Consider the following 10,519-nt stretch of genomic DNA (forward strand, 5'->3'; position numbering starts at 1 on the left):
AGAATGATCGTTTGGGAAGAATTTCCACCTCTTCTAAGAGTATAAGTGGCCATTGTCTTTTCTCCCTGTCACTGTTATATCAAATATTTAAAGATAAGAGCTCATGTCTTTGTTTCTTAACTAATTTCTTTAATGTTTCAGATAAGATTGCGGATGTAAATGACAAATTGAGAAGTCTTCAGGCTTTTAGGTTAACAGAGAACTATAGTAAAAATGTACTTATTTTAACATGTACCAAAAACTTACCATGTTTAAGGCAGCAATGTCTTATTAAAAATCTTAAATGTGAGTTATTATTTTGATAGTATCATGGGGAACAAGCTCTGGTGACTATAGTTCACTGTGGTACACTGGAATAACATAAATATGTACAAAGAATGAAGTGTCCTCGAAACAATGGCGTACAGTTTTAATGACTGGATAAAATGTTCAAGGAAGATAAGATTAGAGTTGGGAAGGAAGGACACTCTAGGTTAAAGCCATAAAAATATAAATGGCATGGTAAGTATGAGAAACCACAAGCTGGTTGTTTCAGACCAGCATGTGGAGGTGCAGCGTTGGGAGATGAAGCTGGAGAAGTAGAGAAAGATGAGAATGTGAGGCTTGTGTATTTGTAATTGATTTCATTTGAACTCTGTCTTGTAGTACAATAGCTTTTAAGCGTCTTTCTACATATGATCAATTGTGAGATATATAGCAAGTAATTTGATTTACATTATAAAATGCATACCTTTGAAAATAATTTTCTTTCTAAGAAAGTATAGGTTCGAGATTATTTCATATTCAAAATGCCTTCTTAAAGACAGAAGTCAGGTAGTAGTATAGTGATTGGACTCTTGGGTATCTTCTATTTATATTCCCTAGTGTGACACATATCCATCTGTTATATTACATAATTTGCAGCTTTATGAAGCACAACAAAATCTTTTCTTGTAGTAGCTTTAATAAAAATTTTTTCTTTGCCAGCAAACCTCCCCTGGGCCTTAATTTGAATAGGTCCAGTGCATTTTTTTGATTAAACTAATTTTCAAAATGTCTCACTGTGCAGTGCCCCCAATATAGAGTTAAGATTCTTACTCTATGTTTGTTTAGTATCATGGGGCATACCTATATCACTTTATTGTAATTATTTACTTACTTGACTGTGTCTTATATTTTATTATGAGTTGCCTGAGAGCAGCTGTTATATAATTCAGCTCTAGATCTTCAGTGATTTATAGTGTATTTTGTAAATTTCGAATGAATGAATGAATAATTAATATAGTATTGCTAGGATTATTCTTTAAAATACCCCTAACAAAACCCTCTTGAAAGTTAGTAGAGTTTAAATTTTTAAATATATACCATGTATACTTTTATTCACTATGACAGATGAACGATAAGGAATAAAATGGTCAAGACCAACTTGACAGTCATTTCAAATTTTATTTTTCTGGGATTTACTCGCTACCCCAAAGTTGAAACCACCATATTTATGCTGTGCTTGCTGATGTACCTGGTCACTTTGCTGGGAAATATTATTCTGATCTCCGTCACCATCCTGGATTCCCGCCTACACACACCCATGTACTTCTTCCTCAGCAACCTGTCCCTCCTGGACATCTGGTACACTTCTTCTGCTCTCACTCCAATGCTGGCAAACTTTGTTTCAGGGAAAAACACTATCTCCTTCTCAGGATGTGCCACTCAAATGTACTTCTCTCTTGCCATGGGCTCCACTGAATGTGTGCTCCTATCTATGATGGCATATGACCGATATGTAGCCATCTGCAACCCCTTGAGATACCCCATCATCATGAACAAGAGAGTTTGTGTGCAGATTGCAGCTGGCTCCTGGATGACGGGCTGCCTCACCGCCCTGGTGGAAACAATGGCTGTGCTGCATCAGTCTCTTTGTGGAAATAGCATCATCGATCATTTCACTTGTGAGATTCTGGCTATTTTGAAACTGGTTTGTGTAGACACTTCCAAGGTGCAATTAATCATGCTGATAATCAGTGTATTTCTTCTTCCTATGCCGATGCTTCTCATTTGTATTTCATATGCGTTCATCCTTTCCAATATCCTAAGAATCACCTCAGTGGATGGTCAAAGCAAAGCCATTTCAACATGTGCAGCTCACCTAACTGTGGTGGTTTTGTTCTATGGTACAGCTCTCTCCATGTACCTGAAGCCCTCGGCTGTAGATTCACAGGAAATAGATAAATTTATGGCTCTGGTATATGCTGGATTAACCCCCATGTTGAATCCTATCATTTATAGTCTTCGAAACAAAGAGGTGAAAGCTGCTGTGAAAAAGTTGCTGATTAGGAATCCTCTGTGTGTTCTTTTAATCCATAGTAGCAAATAATATTGATAAACATTAAGGGATAGTTAATGGTCGGTATACACTACAACGTTGGGATAATGGGAGAATATAACTCATTTTAAATGAAATGTGTGATTTCCTAAGTCTCTTCCTTGACCAAGCAAGCGCTGAGACTCTAGAAATGAAGTAACATATACGTATGATAGGTATACTTGTAATATGTAAATATAACTCTAGTAGATTTTTTTAAACCTAATTCGTGATTGTTTTTGGCTAAATTGTTTCCTTCCAAAACTCTTATGTTGAAGCTTTAACCCTTCGGTACCTCATAATGTATCTGTATTTGGAGATATGGCCTTTAAAGATGTGATTAAGTTAAAATGAGTCTGTTAGTGTGGGTCTTCATACAATCTGAGTTGTGTCATTATAAGAAGAGGAGATTTTCACACACATAGATATACCAGGGGTGCTCACACACAGGAAAGGGCATAATGAGAAGTTGGGTACCTGCAAACCAAGGAGAGGCCTCAGAAGAAATCAAACTTGTCAACACCTTAATCTTGGACTTCCAACCTCAGGAACTTTGAGCAAATAAATTTCTGTTGTTTAAGCCCTCCAATCTGTAGTATTTTGTTATGGCAGTTAGCAAATAATACAACCTCTTTTTCAGCATAACTAAATTTAATGGAGATAATTTCATATTTTATATATGTGTAGCTGTGTTTTTCATGTATGGATATGTTTGTGTATGCAGATAGATGTGTGTGATTTGAATGTCTATATACAAATATAAAAGGTCTGCACAAATATACCTGGAATGAAGTAGGGTAAATACTTCAGGAGAAAAATTATCAGAGAGTTTAGTGGTATGTTGTTTGTTTTAGGGCACTGACATTATTTTGAAAATTCAAAGAAATTACAGGGTATCTCAGTGAATTATGCTTTTTTAAATTATGCTTTTCCATGATATCTGGTTTCTTAATGGTATGTTCCATATAACAAATAATCAATGACTTTTAATGTACCAATTAGCACTTATAAAAGACATGGTATTTATATTACAGAATTTACAATACCCCAAACACACTAAATTTGTATAAAATATTGAAATATTTGTATAAAATGTCGAAATATATATTATCATATAAATCACAATATAAAAGGGATTTAAAAATGTATACTCAACAACTTGTACAGTATTTTTGCATCTCCTCTGGACCAGATGACTAAATGTGAGGTTACTGTGCAAAACTTATTTGCTCTTTATCATGCAGTTGTCACCAGAGTCAGTAGAATTGTGGTGAGGGTTGCCCATTGGTGTAGAAAAAAGAGACAGAAGATGTATTTGAATTAACTTTAGGGCATGTGAGAAAATTATACCAAAGATTTATCTAGTCTGTCTAAAAGATGACAACTTCATTGAGACAGGTAGGTAGATTAGGGTATGGATTGGCTAATCATTATCCAGTGATAATCCTTGAAGGCAATGATCCATGACATCTCAAAGAGTAATAGCAGGGTGAGGGAGTAGAGGTAATAGAAAGGAGACTAACAATATATATAAGGAACAGCTAATACTGAATCCTCATTAGCACAATTAAATAAGATATATGATAACCCGATTCTCCATTAAAATCACAAAGTATATTATTCTATTTGAAGAAATAAAAATTTGTGGAAAAAAGTAATCTCTTTCTCATTTACAATGTCAATGCTTGTCAATGTCAATTTACAGGAGTGGTGATGTGGTATTATGGAAAATCAGAGCCTTTACAACCAAAGAACTCAGGATTGAATTCCTGTTTTTCCACTTTTTAGCTGTGTGACCTTGGAAAACTTAATTTGACCTCTCTATGCTTTGGTTGCTTCATTTGGAAGATGGATACAGCAATGCTTATATCACGAGGTTGTGATAATTAAATGAGAAAATAAATTCAAAATAAGCAGCCAACTGCTACTAATATTTATTATCAAAGGCAAAGGAAGGGAAAGACCCTTTCAGGACTATTGATTAGCATTAATTTAAGAGATGAAGGTGAAATGGTTTGATGAGGCCAGATTGTCAGGAACCTTTTATATCGGTCTTTTTTTTTTTTCTGTAGAAAATGTAAAATCAATGAAGACTTTTTTCTCATTCGTGATGTGATCAGATTAATCTCTTAGGTTAGAAAGACTGGTTTTGTGGAGGACTGATTAAGAATGGGATAAATGTGTTAGAGGACCATCGCAGCAGTGCCCATTGAGGTAGTGAAGACTTAAACAATGATAGCAACGGAATGAAGAAGATAGGATGAATATAGGAATTACAGGGTTGTAGGATTAGATTTGAGGATATCTTATATATGGACAAACAATCATCAAAGATGATTCCATTGGTCTAAAGTAAAGAACTCTGATGCAGCCATTGATTGGGTGAGAGGAGAAGCTTAGTGTGATGACTTCATAAAGATAAGGATGTAAGTTGATCGACTGGTTGACTATGTTGATGGTCAGACTTCCAGGTGAAAAGATTGTGAAGTCCAGAAGAGAAATCAGGACTAAAGCTATATATTGGGAAGTCCTTTAAACAGAGATGAAAATTGAGCCTTAGATGTGGATGATGTTCTCTAGGGAGAAGTTTAGGACAAATGTTTATAAAATGGTTAGCTATATTTTTCTGTAACTGGTCAGAACTATAGTAGAGGAGAAAAACCAATATACTTGGGATCTGGAGTAAAGAATTCAAATTTGGTTCGTCTAAGCAAGCTGAGGGTTCTTAGGCAATTTATTAAATGGCCTAGTCTAATTTCCTCTCCTATGAAATAGGGATGATGGAGTTATCACTTTGATACAATCAATTTTTAAATCTTTTTTGTCCTGGCTAGACTAGCTTCAGTTAGTTTGAATTTAACTGTGATTTAAGCATATTGAGCAACATCTATTAGTGTATTACAAGTCTAGGCCTATTACTATGGCAGTACTTAGGGATATAATCATAAAATATCCCAAGATATCTGTCTGTCTCTCTCTTTTTAGTCTTTTTCTTTTCCATCTTTACTCCATAGCCATGCATATTGGAATATGCAGGAAAAAAAATTCCTTTGGGGAAAACAGGTAAGTGGCGAGTATTCAGATTTCTACTTCTGACCAAGATAGAGTAACAGGGACCAGATTTACCTTTCTCCCTATAGCAGTAAAATTAAGAAAAAATACATAAAAAACTAATTTTAAGATATTGGACACTGGGCAACATAGGACAATGATTCCTGTAAGATGAGAAACAAATAAATTGGGCCCTATAATTTTTCCAGCTTACTTTTTTGAGTGAGTTTCTAGGTAATACGTAGGGAGAGTGAGTTTAGGGGATGGAGTTGAGAGTCCAGAGAGAACAAGGCAGCTAGTTTTCAAGAACAAGATACCAGAGAGAAGAAAGTTACAGAGAAAAAGAGCTCTGGAGATGTAAGGGGATACCCCTTGAGTCTTCAACCGAGTAGTGATTAGCAGGTGTATTAGTGAAGAAACTAACTGGGGCCTGGGAAAGAATCATTTGAGAGGATTAAAGGGAATGATATTCAGAACTCACACAAGGATGAAAATAAAATCAACACACTGTATACCTTTAAAAAAGTCACATTGTACACCAAAATACATTTTTTATTTGTTAATCATACATCAATAAAGCTGAAAAAAAGAAAGTAGATTTAAGAAAACACCAGAATTGCTAGGCAAGGCATTAAAAAGTTATTCTAACTATATCCTATATAGTCAAGAAGATAGAGAAAAACTCAAGCATTTCATTTGAAATATAGATGACATTTAGATATATAGATTTTTTAAAAATACAGAATCTAAGATCTAAAAATGAAGAATACATCTAACATGGTTATACCCAATATACTTGGGATGGAATTAAAATAATTGGACACTGCAGAAGAAAAGATTAGTGAATTTATAATCAGAGCAATAGTAACTCTTCAAAATAAAACAGAGAAAAAAGGCTGAAAAAAGTGAAAATACCATTAATTGCTGTTAGACAACTTTAAGTGGTCTGATATGCATGTAACTGGAGTCCAGAAAGGAAAAAGTGTTGGCAGAATAATAACTAAAAATAAAGGATGGAAATTTTCTAAATTTGATGAAAACAAGAAACATGTAAGAAGCTCAATAATCAAAAGAATAAGAAACGAAGAAAACCATACCAAGGCACATCATAATCAAGTTGCTTAAAATCAGAAAAAAAGGTCATGGTTCTAAAAAAGATTTTTGTTCCTCTCTAGGAACGACAGGACTTCTCCTTGAATAGTACAAATGAACAAATGCAGTACTAAATGCACAATTACTATTAGCATCTCATTGCTCTCAGGCCCTCTCAGTGGGCATATCTATTGAACAAATGTATTTTTATATATACATTATACACATATATATGTGTATAATATATATATATGTGTGTGTGATATATACACAAAACATTTACATTTATATTCATATTAATTTCTATACATATACTAATATCTAGCCATCATCTCTCTATTTTTCTATATGTATGTGTGTATCACTCTGTATATCTATACATATTGAAAACCATCAGTTCACACCATCTCTACTTCTAATCCAACACCACAGGGTTTATACTAGTTTTCCCCTTTTCCATATTTGTAACTCCTTCTCTGATAGTAAGAAACCAGGCTCTTATTGTACCTAATGTTTGCTTGTTACTTGTTTCAACCCCTGTATGTAACTGATCTCCCATTTTGCTTTACATTACCCACTGTTACCACGCTAACACTTTTTTTAAGTTGATTTAGATCTAACACTTTAGGCAAGGCTGTCCCACTTCAAGAATGCCTATTTCAGACCGATTGATTCTGACACACTTGACCATTTCCCCCTCCTTAGGTATACCCTTCTCATACCATTTAGTTCTATTCAGGGATTCCCTCGACACCCCTCTCAAATTTGAGCACCCAAGATCTTAATCATCGGCCTGTGGATGCCTCCCTGCCTGAACACTGTTGAGTTACTAAAACTTTGCTGAGTGGCCCTTGAGTATAAGTACTCTCCTCAGTCTATGACAACGTAGCAGGCAGTTCAACTATAAACATAGAAATGTGTGCTGTGAGATGTTATTATATGAAAAATACAATTATATGTTATTATTCCCTAGCAATTTCAAGGTTACTTTTTTGAAAAAATATTTTTAAATGAGTATCTTCTGCTTTTGAATGAAATTGTCAATGTTCTTTAAGAAGGATTTATACAACTGATATATTTTTCTTAGCAATTGCTTATTAGAGAATAATATACACTGATGTGATTTTTGTCTTATCCAGCCCAAATCATCGCTTCAGTATATTTTGTTCAATCTTTTATTTGCTCTTATTTTTTCTATACATTTAAAATTAGCTTTTGGATTTGTCTTTTGAGAAATGAAATAATACATAAATTCAAATGTTCTTATCTCCCTTTATTATATCGAGTACTTGTACTATATTTTGTTCTCCTTTTAAAGTTTTAATTAATTGATTAGTTCAACAGTTAATTACTGTCTACTTTTTAATTAATCTTGACATTGGTCTTCATAAAAAGAACAGTGAATTCTGCCATTGGGGAGATTTCAGAAGTTAACAAATGATTATAGTGCGAAGAAAAAGTTGCTATATCAGATAAAATTCAAGGCAGCATGGAAGAGGAGATAACTAACTCTAGGTAAATTTTGGAAAGATTTGCAGAAAATATAACACTTGCATTGTCTTTAATGAGTGTGCTAGGATGTAACCATACAAAATGTGATGATAGAGATGAAGTGGCATATGCTATTGTCCTTAGGCATGAAAGTCATGATATAATTGGATAACTACATAGTGAATGGAGCACAGCGTGTGCATAGAGGGTGTGAGAATCATGGGGAGGGACAGAAGAAGGGGAAATACGTACCTGAAAAATTAGGCTTGGGTCAGATCAAGTCCACAGGTAAAACAAAAACTAATAATAAACAAACAAACAAAAAATACAACTCCCCCCAGAAAAACACGAACTTAAATAGTTCTCTCAAAAAGGAGAATGAAAAACATATGTTTTATTGTTAAGTAGACGTATGTACTGGATTTTCTTGGAGAAGCTAAACATCAATTTTTTTGTTTTTAAAAGTTCACTCTCGATTTTTCAACCAGTCGTCCTCACATTTATGTAATTTTCATAAAAAGATAGTTAGATTATCATCTTGAAATTTCTAACTCCCAAATTTTGTGATTCTACATATGATCTTTATTTTGTTGCATTTGCATTAAAAGCCGTTGCCTCCATTATATGAGATTATTTTGTGAATGAACTCAAAGATGTAAGTTTCTCATCCTTCCTTCCAGAACCACTGTCTAGTCATCAATTTTCTCAGAGCTCCATGCACCTCCTTATTTCTCAGGCTGTAGATGATAGGATTGAGCATGGGCGTGACTACTCCATAGAATAGGGCAATCAGTTTTTCAAAAACAGCATCTTTAGACTTTGGCTTCATATACATGAAAAGGATTGTCCCGTAAAACACAGTCACCACTGTTACATGGGCCGAGCAGGTGGAAAAGGCCTTTTTTTTCCCTTCTGCTGAATTGATTCTTAGTACAGTAGAGAGGATGAAAATGTAGGAGATGCAAATCAACAGTAATGGAGAAAACAAAAATATTACATTACCTAACATTATAGCAATCTCGTTCAAGAAAATATCTGTGCAAGCCAGCTTGACAAAGGCCAATATTTCACAAACAAAATGATTAATTACATTTTTGCCACAGAAGGGCAACCGTATTGCAAGAATAGTTTCTGCCAATGAATTGAGAAAGCCCAGTCCCCAGGAGAGAGCTGACATCTGAATACAAAGTGCCTTGCTCATGATGATGGAGTATCTCAGAGGGTTGCAGATGGCCACATAACGGTCGTATGCCATCACTGCTAGGAGTACACACTCTGTGGACCCCATACTGTAGGAGACAGACATCTGAATAATACATCTAGTGAAGGAGATGGTTTTTTTCTTTGATAGGAAGTGTATCAACATTGTGGGGACGAAGGAGGTTGTGTACCAAATGTCTAGGAAGGAAAGGTTACCAAGGAAGAAGTACATGGGTGTATGGAGGTGGGAATCCAGGAGAGTTAGGATGACCAAGGTGCTGTTCCCTAGGAGAATCACTAGGTACATCATCAAGCACATCACAAAAAGGAGTTTTTCAGCTCTTGGGTACTCGCAAAGTCCCTGTAGAATGAACTCGATTTCTGTCCAGTTGGTCCTTTCCATTCCATTATTTTATACCTGGAGTATTCCAGAAGAGAAAAAACTGCATGTGAATTTAATGAGTCTGTACAATGTTAACGGAGTAAGAGATCATTGCAGGAGGGGCAATGAGTGTGTCAACACTAGCTGGAATGATGATAACAGCTGTGAGTTTAGCTTTTTGAATTCCTCTTCTAGATCATAAGGCAGGGGATTGATTATTTGTAATAATTACATTGGTAGCTTATTAAAAATATAGCTTCTGCATTCTATTCCTGAGATAGCTTCTGCATTCTATTCCTGAGATTATGAAGTTCTGAGGTAGGGAAGAACTATTTGCATTTTTAACAAACATCTATTATTTCTGATTCAGTGGACTCACAGACTGGTTGCTATTTTGAAATTACTTTTAGAAAATATGGTGTGCATTTCAAATTACTTTTAGAAAATATGGTGTGCATAACAGTCTTGAGATTGTTCCTGTTTGTAGAACAGTTTTTCTTTTTTGGCTAATGACAGAGGAAATATTAAATAATAATTATACACTCATTTGATGGATCATTATGCACCTATTAATAAGACATTTGTGACAAATTTGTATAAGCACAAAAATGATGTTTCAATTCTGTTAAAATGATTACATGTTAACAGAAACAAAACAACAGTTACAGCATTGTTTGCAAAACCAAAAACTAAGAATAACCTAGACAGAATAGGAAGACTGGAAAGAAATAGCAAAAACACCAATGGTTATCTTAAAGACCGTTTTTCTACTTTTCTGAATTACCCAAATTTCTAAGATAGATATGCATAGAGAAAAAAATATAAAATAGAGAAAAATACTGAAGCAGGTGCCCAATTTTGTTAGGAAAATTAAGTCACAAAAATGTTAAAATAATGTAAATAGTACACTGATCGTCTTAGATATCTAGAGACTACATAATGAGCCTGCGTTGTGCTTGTGTGCC

The 10,519-nt window shown here is 34.5% G+C and overlaps 2 protein-coding genes across 2 annotated transcripts; one reads left to right on the forward strand and one right to left on the reverse strand.

The window, feature by feature from the left end:
* The first annotated feature begins 1,390 nt into the window (after nucleotides 1-1,390).
* On the forward strand, nucleotides 1,391-6,781 carry LOC105295364 (olfactory receptor 13F1). Its single transcript, XM_011364992.2, has 2 exons — nucleotides 1,391-2,305; nucleotides 6,752-6,781. The coding sequence occupies exons 1-2, from the start codon at nucleotides 1,391-1,393 to the stop codon at nucleotides 6,779-6,781; spliced, it is 945 nt and encodes a 314-aa protein (XP_011363294.2).
* A 1,855-nt stretch (nucleotides 6,782-8,636) lies between these two features.
* On the reverse strand, nucleotides 8,637-9,575 carry LOC105295365 (olfactory receptor 13C7-like). Its single transcript, XM_011364993.1, has one exon. The coding sequence runs from the start codon at nucleotides 9,573-9,575 to the stop codon at nucleotides 8,637-8,639; it is 939 nt and encodes a 312-aa protein (XP_011363295.1).
* Between the last annotated feature and the right edge of the window lie 944 nt (nucleotides 9,576-10,519).

Source organism: Pteropus vampyrus, unplaced genomic scaffold (genome assembly GCF_000151845.1).
Source record: "Pteropus vampyrus isolate Shadow unplaced genomic scaffold, Pvam_2.0 Scaffold103, whole genome shotgun sequence".
In the NCBI taxonomy this organism is placed as follows: Eukaryota; Metazoa; Chordata; class Mammalia; order Chiroptera; family Pteropodidae; genus Pteropus; species Pteropus vampyrus.

Excerpts from the sequence above, each read along its gene's own strand:
- LOC105295364 (XM_011364992.2), top strand. The coding sequence starts at position 1,391 with ATGGTCAAGACCAACTTGACAGTCATTTCAAATTTTATTTTTCTGGGA. Across the intron at positions 2,306-6,751 it reads CTGCTGTGAAAAAGTTGCTG|ACAAAACATTTACATTTATA; the intron begins ATTAGGAATCCT and ends TGTGATATATAC.
- LOC105295365 (XM_011364993.1), bottom strand. The coding sequence starts at position 9,575 with ATGGAAAGGACCAACTGGACAGAAATCGAGTTCATTCTACAGGGACTT.